The sequence below is a fragment of the Lactuca serriola genome, chromosome 9, assembly GCF_051521515.1.
Source record: "Lactuca serriola cultivar US96UC23 chromosome 9, Lser_US96UC23_V15, whole genome shotgun sequence".
In the NCBI taxonomy this organism is placed as follows: Eukaryota; Viridiplantae; Streptophyta; class Magnoliopsida; order Asterales; family Asteraceae; genus Lactuca; species Lactuca serriola.
Genome location: NC_136416.1, coordinates 12,883,066 through 12,896,786, shown reverse-complemented (window position 1 = coordinate 12,896,786; position 13,721 = coordinate 12,883,066). Strand labels below are relative to the sequence as shown.

The 13,721-nt window shown below is 36.0% G+C and overlaps 2 protein-coding genes across 2 annotated transcripts; one reads left to right on the top strand and one right to left on the bottom strand.

Annotated features, from left to right (window-relative positions):
- Nucleotides 1-1,691: 1,691 nt before the first annotated feature.
- Nucleotides 1,692-4,536, top strand: LOC145076682 (uncharacterized). Its single transcript, XM_079022493.1, has one exon. The coding sequence runs from the start codon at nt 1,901-1,903 to the stop codon at nt 4,448-4,450; it is 2,550 nt and encodes an 849-aa protein (XP_078878619.1). The 5' UTR covers nt 1,692-1,900; the 3' UTR covers nt 4,451-4,536.
- A 110-nt stretch (nt 4,537-4,646) lies between these two features.
- LOC145076683 (uncharacterized) lies at nt 4,647-6,834 on the bottom strand. Its single transcript, XM_079022494.1, has 4 exons — nt 6,580-6,834; nt 5,938-6,026; nt 4,982-5,837; nt 4,647-4,897 (listed from the first exon to the last, which is right to left on the bottom strand). Exons 1-4 carry the CDS (start codon nt 6,661-6,663, stop codon nt 4,817-4,819), a joined length of 1,110 nt encoding a protein of 369 aa, XP_078878620.1. The 5' UTR covers nt 6,664-6,834; the 3' UTR covers nt 4,647-4,816.
- Between the last annotated feature and the right edge of the window lie 6,887 nt (nt 6,835-13,721).

Genomic DNA, 13,721 nt, shown 5'->3' with positions numbered 1-13,721 from the left:
TCCAATGCACAATTTCATTAGGATCGATGTTAAGATTCTTTAACCAATGTCTGATTTTGGTTATATTCTTCCAAACACCCGTTCTAGATCTGTTGGCAAAAGTAGACAGCTCTCTTTCATCCAATCCATGAATATATCATATAACTTTCGCCCAAAGTGCGGAGTTTTAATTTTTCAATCACCACATCCACTTAGTTAATAGGGAAATCTTCAGACTCTTGATAGATCCAAGCCCTGTGCCACCCACCTTTTTTGGGGCAATTAGTGTTTCCCAAGCAACCCAATTGATACTTTTCTTCTCCAATTTATTACACCATATAAATCTTCTTCTTATTTTCTCTAAGGTCTCGATGACACCGCTTAGGACGGCAAAGATGGACATAAAGAAGGTAGGAAGATTACCAGGTACCGCCTTTGCTAGGGTTAATCTACCTCCGAAGCTAAGTGTTTTCGCTTTCCACAATTAGAGTTTGGCGTTAAACTTTTCAATAATCGGTCGCCATGTGTTCTTCAAGTTCATGTTTTCACCAACAGAAATGGCCAGGTAAGTGAATGGGAGGGATGATGGTTCACAACCCAGAGGAGTAGTCCAGTTAGATACTTCACTAGAAGATGCTCCAACACCAAATACTTTAGATTTACTAAAGTTAACTTTCAACCCTGACGCGGCATAAAAGCATCTCAAAATCCCCGCTAAGTTAGCGATGTTACGTCTCGACCATTCTCCAATGAATAAAGCATCATCTGCATAAAATAGAGGAGACAAACAAATGTTAGAATTTGGGAGTTTTATTCCGTCAAAAACTCATTTTTCAACCGATGTCTTCATCGTCATATTCAACCCTTCCATCGCAATGATGAATAGGAAGGGGAGAACGGTTCGCCTTGTCTCGCTCCTTTCTCCATAGAGAATTCATTTGTTGGGCTTGTATTAACAATCGACTTAAAGACTTCGTAAATTTCTAATCCTTTAGTCAAAAACTCGTTCAAAGTTATCATGATTGATTCACCTTCCAGATCACATTGAGTTGATAACCATTATGCCTCACTAAATGATTGAAATTTGTTCTAAGATCGATACGTGTGGAAAGAGTCCTACTTTGTGAACACATGAAGATCACTTATAGACTTTGGAAATTTGAAATATCAAAACAAAAAACTCGTTTAAAATTTGTGAAACATTTTAGCCACAACTGATTAATAATAGTTAAGACATTTGAGACATATTTTTAGCATATTACATTATAAATAATGACAAATATGTATGGAAAAGAACCAAATGTCATTATCACACATGATAGTGACATAGAGACTTTGCGTATTTAGAATACCCTCACAGAAACTCATTCAAAGTTCTTGAACCTTTTTAGCAACGACTAGTCAACATGTGATACCATTTTTGTAAATATGGACATAAATGAGAGGCAGGTGGCTGAAGGCCGCATATTTGCGTGGAAGCCACAAAAATCACACAATAAAACAAATAAATAGAAAAGACGTCAAAACCAAAACCAAAACCAAAACCATGCTCATCAAATCCGTCAGTCTCACATCACCATTTCCCTTATGCTGCAACCTACAAACATGTTGTCCTATTAATCCAATTCCAATACGCGTTTCTACCCATTTGTTAAGAATAGATCTTAATTTACTAAACTACCCCTGACTTTAATAATCATTATTTGATTATACTATATGATTATCGAAGTGTTGGAAATTTCCCCGGTCTTGAGAATTGAGATCCCAATTTTTTTTTTTTTTTGGGTTGCAAGTAAGCAACACTCTTTTCATTCCATGAGGTCAAGAAGCAGACTTTACCAAAGTCAACAATAAATAATCTACTACCCATAAATACAATTTTTTATTTAAAGATCTTCTATTTGAAATCAATCAAATATCAATGGGATTGCTCTTCGTACTCCTAACTATATCCATCTTTTCATCTCCATCCGTTACTACTTCTTCTTCCTCAAAACCAGAAGCAGAAGCCCTGCTTAAATGGAAAACCAGCTTCATCAACCAAAACAATCCTCTAATATCTTCATGGTCGTCACTCATTCACCAAAACACAACCACTGCACCATGCACCTGGTATGGTGTTCGTTGTGATGATGGTTTGAATGTAAAACAACTCAACCTTTCGTCTTCAAGGTTAAATGGTACACTTAATTATTTCATGTTTTCATCCTTCACTAGTCTTACACATCTAGACCTCAAAACAAATGACATTTCCGGTGGCATCCCACCTGAGATCTCCTATCTTTCTAAACTCCTCTTTCTCGATCTTTCTGGTAATCATTTTTCTGGTACAATCCCCCCCGAAATAGGATTGTTAACGAGTCTCGAGACCCTTCGATTGAACCAGAACCAGTTTAGCGGTTCAATCCCTGCATCTTTAGGGAATTTGACCAAATTGGTTTATCTTCGTGCGGATGACAATAAGTTATCTGGTTATATCCCTCAAGAGATGGGAAAACTAGTCAATCTCGTGAACGTCAATATTTCCTTCAACTTCCAAAAAGGACCCATTCCAGCTACCCTAGGAACCCTAACCAACTTGTCTACTTTGTACCTTTACCAAAACAATCTTTCGGGTCCAATCCCACCTTCGTTAGGAAATCTGACCTCCTTAACGATCCTGTCTGTATATATGAACGAACTTTCGGGTCGAATTCCAGATGACTTGGGAAAAATGAAGTCTCTAATTGTGTTAATGATAGGCCATAATAAGTTCACTGGTTCCATTCCTGCTTCACTTAGCAACCTGGCCAAGTTAGAGATCCTTGATGTTCATGAAAACTTGCTTTCGGGTTTCATCCCACCACAACTCGAAAAACTGGATTCACTGATTGAACTTTCGTTCAGCCACAACGAGTTTAGCGGTCAAATCCCGGCTTCACTTGGAAACCTTAGCAAGTTGGAACAGTTGTACCTTAATGACAACCTGCTAACTGGCTTCATTCCTGAAGAGTTGGGGAACATGAACTCTCTTGTTGAGATTTACGTGGTCGAGAATCGGCTCCAAGGTCAAATTCCATATTCAATCGGTAACCTCACAAATTTGGAGATATTTGTGCTTCATGACAACCAATTTTCGGGTTTTTTCCCAGAAACGATAAGCCATTGTGAAAAACTGAGATATTTGACTTTAAGTAATAACTCGGTCATGGGTCCAGTCCCTCAATCGGTTTGCAACTTGAAATCCCTTCAGATTCTTGACCTGGGGAATAACCGGTTTAGCGGTGTGCTTCCTCAATGTTTGGGTAATTTCAGCAGCAACCTCCAGGTGTTGGATCTCCGGTTGAATGGCTTCCGTGGAAACATTCCTGCAACATTCGATCAAAATAACGACTTAAGGAGTCTGAACTTGAACAGCAATCGACTGCAAGGCTCAGTTCCCTGGGATTTGATCAAATGTAGGAAACTGGAAGTTTTAGATTTGGGAAACAATATGCTAACGGGAACATTCCCTCACTGGGTTGATACGCTTCCAGAGCTTCAAGTTCTGGTCTTGCGAGGTAATAAACTCAAGGGAACTTTAGACAATTCCAACAACAAAACGCCGTTTCCAAAGATGCGAATTCTTGACCTGTCCAGCAATGAATTCAGTGGGAATTTGCCGAAAAATTACTTCAAGAACTTTAAAGCAATGATGGGCGTAAATGAAGACTCATCTGGACCACTGTACATGGGACGAAATTCGTCGATGTCCATGTATCAAGACAAATTGGTGCTAGTGGTGAAGGGATCGAGACGCGAACTGGAGAGAATCCTTGTCGTCTACACCACAATGGATCTTTCGGTTAATAAATTCCAAGGAAAAATTCCGGATACCATCGGAAGATTAAGTTCACTCCGGTTCCTGAATCTATCCCATAACAGTCTCACGGGAGGAATTCCGATCCACCTGAGAGATCTTAGAATGCTGGAGTCTTTAGATCTCTCATCGAACAAGATGGTAGGTAAAATTCCTTTAGAACTAAGGACTTTGACATTCCTTTCGGTCGTAAACTTTTCCCAAAATCAGTTTCAAGGAAGCATACCTGAAGGTGGACAGTTTAATACGTTTGGGAACAATTCATATGAAGGGAACATGGGGTTATGTGGATTCCCTTTGACAAAGAGCTGTGGAGATGATGAGGTGTCATCATCTCCGATACCGATTGAAGATGATGATGACGACGACGACTCCGGTTTCTTTAATGGATTTACTTGGGAAGCTGTGGCTTTGGGATATGGATTTGGGAGTGTAATTGGATTGGGTATTGGATGGCTTATGTTTCACTATGGAAGGCCTAGATGGGTTATTATGATTGTGGAAAGAGAACGATTTAGACAAGAAAGAAAAGCAATAAAGACTCCTCAGGTTGAAGTATCGGCAACCAGTAGAGCTTTCAGACGGAAAAAACTTTCTCAAGTTTCTGATGTAAATTTTACAATGTCTTTTTGAAACTTTCTTTTTCCAAATCTTGAGTCCAAAACATGTTCTATTTATGCCGTTTATATTTGAATAATGAAAAGTAATACCATACATAAGTCCTTTACATGAATCAGTAATAATTACTAATAAATACAATATATTGATAAGAAAAGTAAGTACAAGGAAAATGTAAAAGTACATTGCCTTTTATTTTACTCATTAGAGATAAAAGATAACCCCAATCTTTGTATTTATAACCACCAAAAACCAATAAAAGAATTACAACAAACCAACTGTGCAAAAATCACAACAATCCAAACCAAATCTCTGACTCTCACACACACAAATGGAAGTGCAGATTCAGATTTGCAGTAGACCAAACAAAACAGACTTCTTCTAAGCTTCTGCAACACCTCCATTTAAAGCTCTCTCCAATCTTGTTTCAAATGGGGTATTGTGCCAATTCACTTTCTTATCCTGCATACCAAATTACCAACATCAGTAAGTGCTGAGTGCTAACCCAAACACAAGCAAATCACAGACATTATTATAGATATATACCTCTCTATACTTGCTGTTGCTATTTGGTATGCCTTTATATGATGGAGTTGAGCTCCAATAGCTTCCAACACTACCAATTATAGGCATATCATCAGGGCTTCTACTTGGTGATTTCTTTGGTGTTGGTGTACAAGATGATGCTGAAAACTGTTTGAGCTCCTCTACTGTCAAAGCACCCAAAATCGGTCTATCTTCAATGCTCGAATTTTTTCCAGAGGAAATCACTTCAATTCCGGAGTTATAGCTTCCGATTCCCTTGTTATTTGGCGTGTTAACCAACCAATTCGAAAGGCTGGAATCGACTGCAGGTGGGGCGGAATTCAAAGAAGAATTCTCCTTTTGTCGGTGGAAGTTTAATGCCTTTGTTGGTGGAGGAGTTTCTTTCATTTTCAATGCTTTCCATTGGGAAAGATTCTCTACGGGGTTCAACACGGGAATCACGTAAGCACTTCTGTCACGTGCGTTACTGTTGGATCCGACTTTGTCCAATGAAGATGATTCCGCTCTTGATTCTGCTGATGGAACCGGAATCGACTCGCACCACACTTCTTGACAAATAATTTCGTCTTCTTCTTCATCGTCTTGATCTGAATCTTCAACTTCATCATCACTTTCAAGGCAGTTTCCATACCTGTAATTTGGTGGGTAGGATACAGCATTGACAATGTCGGAACCGTCTTGAGAACCGGAATCGGAATGGGTTTCAGCTGACTTGGGAAACGTTTCGCCCTTTTCGTTCCTTTCAAGTAAAGATTCTGTACTATCATAGACTTGAACATGTTCATAGGTGGTGACATTTGTATCAAATGTCACCTTTTTCCTTGTGCTTATACTCAATGACTCCTCATTCTTTCCACTACAATGAAAATTTTAAAGAATTTATCAAGGTTTAGAGCAGAAACCCCCGAATATTTAACTAACAAATGGAAATAACATCAACAAGAGAAACTAGTTACCTTGCTTCTGAAAGTGAATTAGAGGGTTTGTCTTTGATGCTTTGTACCAAAGACACGTCAGGTTGCACAAGGTTCTGAATTCTAGGGTACTGAAACACAAATCAATCAAAAATTAGAATCAGATATATTGTGTTTGGATGTTGCTTATACCACTTGAAAATGTGATAATCAATTTAAAACAGGCATCCCTAATTCTGATTCTAACCAATTTTCAAGGGTTATAATATGCTTTTTTGGAGAATGTAATTTAAAAACTACTTTAACTATCAGTAAGTTTGACAAAATGATCATCTAATTTCGATTAATGAACTAAATAAACTCACATTCATTTTCTCATGTGGTTTCTTGCTCTTTCCAGAAAAACAAAAAATTAACCTCCGTTTTCTCATTTCTCATCTATATTTTATGGTTTCCATTCAATTTTGTGCATCATAAAATGAAACCAGAAAATCAAATGAAAATCGAAGAAATCAAACAATTGAAGCTGTCATGAGTAGCTATGAAATTAACGAATCAGATATCATAAAACTCAAAATCAAATTCAAACACTAGAAAACAAGAACACGCCACAAAAAATCAAATCAACTCGAAGTTAAACAAAATTCTGTTTTTAACGAAAAAGTGGAAGTGATTTGCTCTTACTTGATCTCGGGGGATAACCTTGTACCTCTGCTTTCTTCGTTTTCGATCCTTTGAAGAACCGAAACAACCAAGAAAACAACCCATTGAAAATCACTTATGTGTCTCCCTGCTCTTGATATACAGAGATTTTCTTCTGGGCTTTGAAATTGCTAGACAATCTCCATTATTACAAAGGGGAAGAGAGAGAGAGAAACAAACGGTCGAGTTTTGTTGGTGTTTGTAAGAGCGGTGGGTTAGACTAGGGTTTATGTTATTCAAAAGAGGAAATGACCGTTGGTTAGGAGCGACTGATGATGGTGGTGGTAGTGTGGGGTCTATCGTCACCAGCCTGTAACATTAACCCGCTTTTTCTAGAATTCTATGATTATTTGAAATATAGAACTTATTTTATTATTTTATGTATGTATGTGAGAATCTTATCCCCATAAATATAATAAATTAATAATACAGTGGGTTAACTTTAAAAAAAAACGTATAATTTTGCTGTTAACATTTTTCTTCTCCAAAAAAATTTTTTACTTTGATAATTTTTTATATTTTAGTCATTGAGTTTAGCTTATTTTAAGTTTTGGTTTATCATAGTAAGACAAAACTTCAAAAATGATCTTGTGGTTTCCGAAAATCTAAAGTTTGGTCTCTAATTTACAAAAACCTTACGGATCGTCCATGTGGTTTCAAAACTTTTAATATTTGGTCCTTCCGGCTTACTCCGTTAGCATTTCACCGTTAACTCATTTTTTAATATTATATTGTAGGAGTAATTTTGTCATTTCAGTTGTAACCTTTTCTCTTTAAAAGAAATTGCATGTATGATTTTTGGGCAAACCCTTTGCCTTTACCTGCGATCGTCATCTCTCTTTTCCCTTCCACTGTTGCTCGACCGTTGCACCCTTTACGACACCCAATCGCTTCTGATTCAAAGATGGTGCCTTGCAGATGTGGGAATGAAGCAATGAAGATCACTCCATGGACGGATCGTAACCCTGGAAGACAATTTTGGAACTGTACAATATGTGGGTTCCTTCAATGGTCTGATCCTCCTATGTGTGTTAGGGCATTGGTGGTGATTCCAGGTTTGATAAGATCAATGAACCGATTGGAAGAGAGGGTTGTCATTGTGAGTGCAGAATTGTGTAACTACCGGTTGATGTTGTTTTGTTCATGGGTGTTCTTTTTTGGTTTTATTTTAATCTCTAAGTATCTTGTGAAAGTTTGGACGGTAATGGAGTTTTGGTTTTTGGTTTGTAACCGTTGCAGGGGTTTTTTTGCTTTCAGTTTATGTAGGGGGTTTTGGAATAGGTGTTGTTGTATTTGGTTTATGTATCAAATTAATGTGTAATGGAGTGGTAATGGAATGTAGTTTGTTATAGTTGAGTGTTCAATTTCTTGAATGTTTTTGAAATGCAATTGTTAAGTGTATTGTAAATGCATCTTTAAGATGGTTTTGATTTGCAATTAAAATGTACAATGTTATTAACTGATCTGTGAAGAGTAGTACACAAAACAGATTAATTCATTACCAAAATGTGCATACACGCCATTACATGCAAAGTTTTAAAGTTCTTAATACAACCATCATACTAAGTTTCAAAACAAATAAAGCCCTACAACACAAGCATGACTTACGTTTAAAAAGACCTACAACACAAGCATTACATGCAAAGTTTTCAAGTTCTTAACACATCTTCAAACAAGTACACATGACTTAAGTTTCAAAGGACCTACAACACAAGCATCCGAATAACTACTAAAAATAGTTTTCAGCCCCCTCCAACTTCACCACTGCCTCCCTGCCCTTTATATGTTCTGGAATTGTGCCCTTTGTTATAACACTTTGAACAAGTGAATGTCAGATATTTCCTGCTCAATCTACCAGCTTGGTTGTTTGGCTCATCAACACCCCTCCTTCTCTTCTTCTTAGGCCTCCCAACTTACACATATTGATATACTATAGTTAAAATTGAATTCACTCCATGTTCACATGTATACTATATATTTGATCTACTTGAAATACAAACTTGTGTTTTGTGTTTTGGTGGAAGTAAAGTGAATGGGAAGTCACTTTTAGGCCAAATTGAATGTCCATTCAATGGATCAATTTTGTTGAAATACATGGCTTTCCATGTTGATAGTGTTGGATTAGTGTCTAAGTCCATAACTATTTTGGTATGTACTTGACCCGATGGTGCATGGTCTTTTTGGGTTGCCTTCACCAAAGCAACTTGATTGGAGAAATATATATAGAGAGAGAGAGGATAATATGATTTATTAATATGTTATAAGAATAATATATTAAAGGAGAAATCGTATTTGGTCAATAATTAATTAAGAATTAATTTTGTGATCAAGTGTAATTAATTAAACTAGAGGGGATGAATTGTAATTATGTGATAGTTACAAAATAAGGTAAGGATTATCTTATATATATGGTGAACGAATTTGAGGTGTAAATCCATAAGAATTCGAGTATGATAAGGATTCAAGGATTATCTTATTGGTTGCTTAATGGATAATCAACTAGATAAGGATAATGACTGAAACCCTATCTCTACACCTATATAAACACCCCTAGGGTCATGAATTCGTGTAACCCTTCCCAAGAAGTCCTAAGGACGAATTCTAACCTCTCTCCTCTCTCTTTATACCTTCTCCACTTGCTTATGGTGTTTGTAAGCCATTAGAGGAGTGACACTTGTGACTCTCTGCTTTCCAAGGTCAATTCAAGGAGGAATTGGATTGTTATTGCTATATAACAATCAAGGTATATTCTTAAACCTATTTACATGTGAATTCTGATTTCCATATGCTAGAATTAGGGTTCAAAGTCTTGGATTCAAAGCATGTACAATAGAGAAACCTAGATCCAAGCATTAGGGTTTGTATGAGCACATAGGATGTCTTATGACCAAAACCCATCAGTGGTATCAGAGCCTTGACTGGTTTCTATTGTATTGATGCTTGATATGTTTAAAAAATTCGATTTTTGGTGTTCTGCTTGATGGACTCGGCGAGTTGCCCCTACTCGGCGAGTTCCAGAGGGTGACTCGGCGAGTCGGTGCGTCAGACAGTGCTTATCTCGGGATTTCTTGCTGTTTTTGCATTGGGATAATTACCTTATCATCTTAGATTAATATTAATCCGATTATATGATATATTTGACTATAATTTTAATCTAATTGAAGATATTTATCAATTAATAAGATAATTGTTTCCTTATAAGATAATTGATTAATTATTTTAAGTAAATTGATAAATTGTTTTGCAAGAAATCATCAAATATGGATAATTATGTGATTAAATGTTAATTTGAATTATTTGTTATTTGATCCTTGTTGTTGTGAAAAGTTTCATATTTGGCCCTTTAGGTTTTATAGTTTAAATTTGAACCCCAAAAGTTTTGTTGTTTTGAAATTTAAATAGTTGAAACCCTAATGTTTTGAAAAAGGTTTCAAAACTTGCCCACAAGTTTTGGAATTTAAATTTTGATTAAATAGTTTAATTTTGATGCATATTTAAATTCTAAACCCTAATGTATTGAAATGTTTCAAAACTTGCCCTCAAGTTTTGGAATTTAAAAGTTGATTAAAAGTTTAATTAGGAATGTTAAATTCTAAAACTCAAGTATAGTTTTGAAAAAGTTCAAATCACACCCTTATGGTTTTATTAACTAATTAAGGTGTTTAATTAAAGAGGTTTAATAAATCCATAAAAGTTTAGGTTTACAATTTAAGTGAATTAAAAGTATAATTGTTAAATTGAACCACCTAATATTTTAAAAGTGTAAAATACACCCTATACTATATATAACATTAAAAGTCTAACATTATATATATGTATGAGTAAAAGTCAGTCTTACCGTTAGTAGGCCTCATTCACGAAGCTAGTCTATAAGGGGTGTTTAAGGAAATTGCCTATAAAATGGTGATTGAATGGGTATCCACTCTTACCCACCGCACTCTCGACTAGTGGAGGGTCGTTAGCCGAACGGGTAGGATAGGACGAAACCTTCCATTATAAGTATAATGAATTATTAAAGTAACTAAATGTTTTATAAAATTCCCAATCTAAGTTACTTAGGCAAAAGTGAATTGATGCAATTCCATGAAATTACACTTTGTGCCCTTGCGAAGACGTTAGTGGAGCGTGTGTGGTTAACCGGCACACTAAATGGGTCTAAGCAAAGGTAGCAAAGGGTGACTCAATGTTTGTCATAGTTCGGTGGAGCGTGTGTGGTTTACCGGCACATCGAATAGGTGACTATAACATGTGAGGGCACCATGTAAGTTTGCATGGTTATTCACACCCGCTTTGTGATCCTCGGCATCCCAGTCACAAACAAGAGGGGAATATCGAGATTTAAACATGCCATTGAAAGTTCAATGAATCTCAAAGGATCTAGGAGTTTTCATAGATTTAAAACTTAAATTTCTTTTTTCATGGTGGAAATTAGTGAATCGTCATTCACTTACCTTCAAATATTCTGCAACTAGATTACGACATCCCTTTTCTAGGTTGTAGCGTATTGTCTTGGGTCCTAGCCTTGGAATTTCATTTGGGTGATCTACCAAGGACTCAATCTATCAACTAACTTGAATTCGTTTTTCTCCCGTTTTGTAGATGTCAAAGTTCGACAACTATGGTCTTCTCAAATCCCGTGGAACAAGCATTCCACATGAAGATGATATTCCACGATTCGATCGAGGAACAAGAAATCATGCTTCACTTCCTCCTCCTCCTCCAATTATTCTCCCTAACCCACAAGATTGTAAAATTGAAAGGTTCAATATCACTCAAGCCCTTTTGGCAAGTAAACATAAAGAAGGTAAGTCGGTGTGTGCACACGTCCTCGGGATGAAGTCGCACATTGATAGACTAAGAATGATGGGATCCGTTATTAGTGAAGAGATGGCTGTTGATTGGGTTCTTCAGTCACTTCCCAACTCATATAGTGAGTTCGTAAGAGAGTACTATATGATGAACTACGACGTGACCCTTATAGATCTCACCTCTATGCTTATTGCTGCCGAATCAACAATGGTTTGGCGCAATAGAAAAAGCAAAGTTAATTGGTGAATCTGCCTTCAAGACCTCTATGGATATAGACAATGGCAATGAAAGACATGCAATGATCGAAAAGTTTGATCATAAGAGAAAGGCCATGTCTGAAGTAGTTCCATGTGTTGTTCCGAAGGAGTCAATTTGCTTTTATTGCCAAGAGAAAGGGGCATTGGAGACAAAGTTGCCTTAATTACCTAAGAGATCTAAGAGATGGGAGAGTCAAAAGTATGACCGCGCTTTAGGTAAATATCCACTATCTAACTCAATTAAGTTCCTATTCATTGATTCTTAATACATGATGTAATAAGATTGCATTTGAATGTTTTTGTAGGGTCGGTGAAAAGAAAGGAAGCTTGATAAGAGAAAGCAAGATGAATCTAATCACAAGAGATGGATCTCGATCGCATGGACTTGAAGATTAGATTTTGAGCTTAGAAAGTTATGATAAAGTTGTTAGAAATTTTCTTTTGTACCTAGTTTTCAATGGATTTTGCATTGTAAGGACAAATTTTTTCCGCTGCTTTTATAAATAAAATAAATTTTGTTTGACTTATTTATTTATTTGCAATGAAATCGTTATGAAAATTAATGTTTGAATATTTCTACAACGAATGGATATGATTCTTGTTTATGTTATTTATGGAAATGTCAAGAATTTACCAAATAGGGAGAGTTTCTCATCGCCCAAAGTTTCAATCGGACAGAAATTTGGAATCATGCAACTTGGTTGCATGATGAATGAGAAATTCATATTTGGAAAATAGACCAATTCGTTGACAAAGTGTCAAGTGAAGGACTAGGAGATCAAGTACACAAAGTAGTGTGTTGATCAAGTTCACCATAAGAATAACAAAGATATTCGTCATGATTTACTAAAGGCTTAGTAAATATGATTATACTTACAAGATTAAGTGTAATTCTAAATTGATTAAAGGGTTTAGATCAATAGTAGAACGAATAAGAAGAATCAAGTAGGCAGAAAGATAAAAGTTTTTCCATTCTAAGAAGAAAGGAGAGTACCTTTTATGCTTTATGATAGGTATTAATGATTAAGAACCATATCTCAATTGATCCTCTAAGTGAGTCTTAGTACAGAAGAGGAATCAAAGAATTGAAGAAATGGTTAAATCAATAAGTCAATCATACTTCGTTCCAAAACAAGTCTTAAAGTTAAGATTGTGACAATGACTGAAAAGTATTAAGAAGGTTTAAAACATTCATTAAATGTGGTAAGTTGTGATGTCTTAGATAAGACAAAGACCAACTAGGACCAATTTATGAAGAGTTTTGATAAAAGCTACACTAACTCTTGAATATTTGTTTGTCAAGAAATGTTTTGACAAGAGAATCTTATATGTCAAGGAGTCAGTGGGAGTCTAAATGGTCTTGAAAGATTTCAAGAACAAATCAAATAAACCTTATCGATCATCACTAGCACACGAGTTGAGGTTTACAACCTATCGTGTTGACATTATTTTGATTCTGTGCCAATCCAATCAAGTTAATTATGCATGTGAGTTCTATGAGTTCTCGTTTTGAACGCATAAAAGGCAAAGCACCTCAATCAATGAAAGGTACATTGATAGGAAAGCGTGAGCTGCTTAACTACTTGGAAGACATGGTGGGCAGCTGTGCTACCATAAGGCAAGAAATCAAGATTAAGAAAGTTCGCTCCATATGAGTTTGAATTTGTCGTAAACTTTGTTTTTAACAAATTCACATGGATAGGAACAAATACACCGTTTAAATCTAAGTGTCATAAGATTTCCTCCTTCATGAAAATGATTGTGAGGAAATACTTTCACTAAGAAAGATTTAAGAAGATAGTGATTGTAAAATTGCATTCTCGAATTCGATTATGGTTACGGTATCCCTTTCCATAATTTGAATTGTGAGGTTTGGCAATTAGTCTTAAGTGTTTAGACACACATATGAACTATCGAAGGCAAAGGTGTATAAGTTCAAGAAGCATTGATAAAAGATTATCAAAGCACTAAGTATGAGAAACATGAACTTAAGAAATTCAATAAGCATTGTTTTTCTGAAAGTTAAGATGTTTATGAATACATGTCGAAGCTAGTGGG

Excerpts from the sequence above, each read along its gene's own strand:
- LOC145076683 (XM_079022494.1), bottom strand. The coding sequence starts at position 6,663 with ATGGGTTGTTTTCTTGGTTGTTTCGGTTCTTCAAAGGATCGAAAACGA. Across the intron at positions 6,027-6,579 it reads AGGTTATCCCCCGAGATCAA|TACCCTAGAATTCAGAACCT; the intron begins GTAAGAGCAAAT and ends TTTGTGTTTCAG. Across the intron at positions 5,838-5,937 it reads AATTCACTTTCAGAAGCAAG|TGGAAAGAATGAGGAGTCAT; the intron begins GTAACTAGTTTC and ends TTTTCATTGTAG.
- LOC145076682 (XM_079022493.1), top strand. The coding sequence starts at position 1,901 with ATGGGATTGCTCTTCGTACTCCTAACTATATCCATCTTTTCATCTCCA.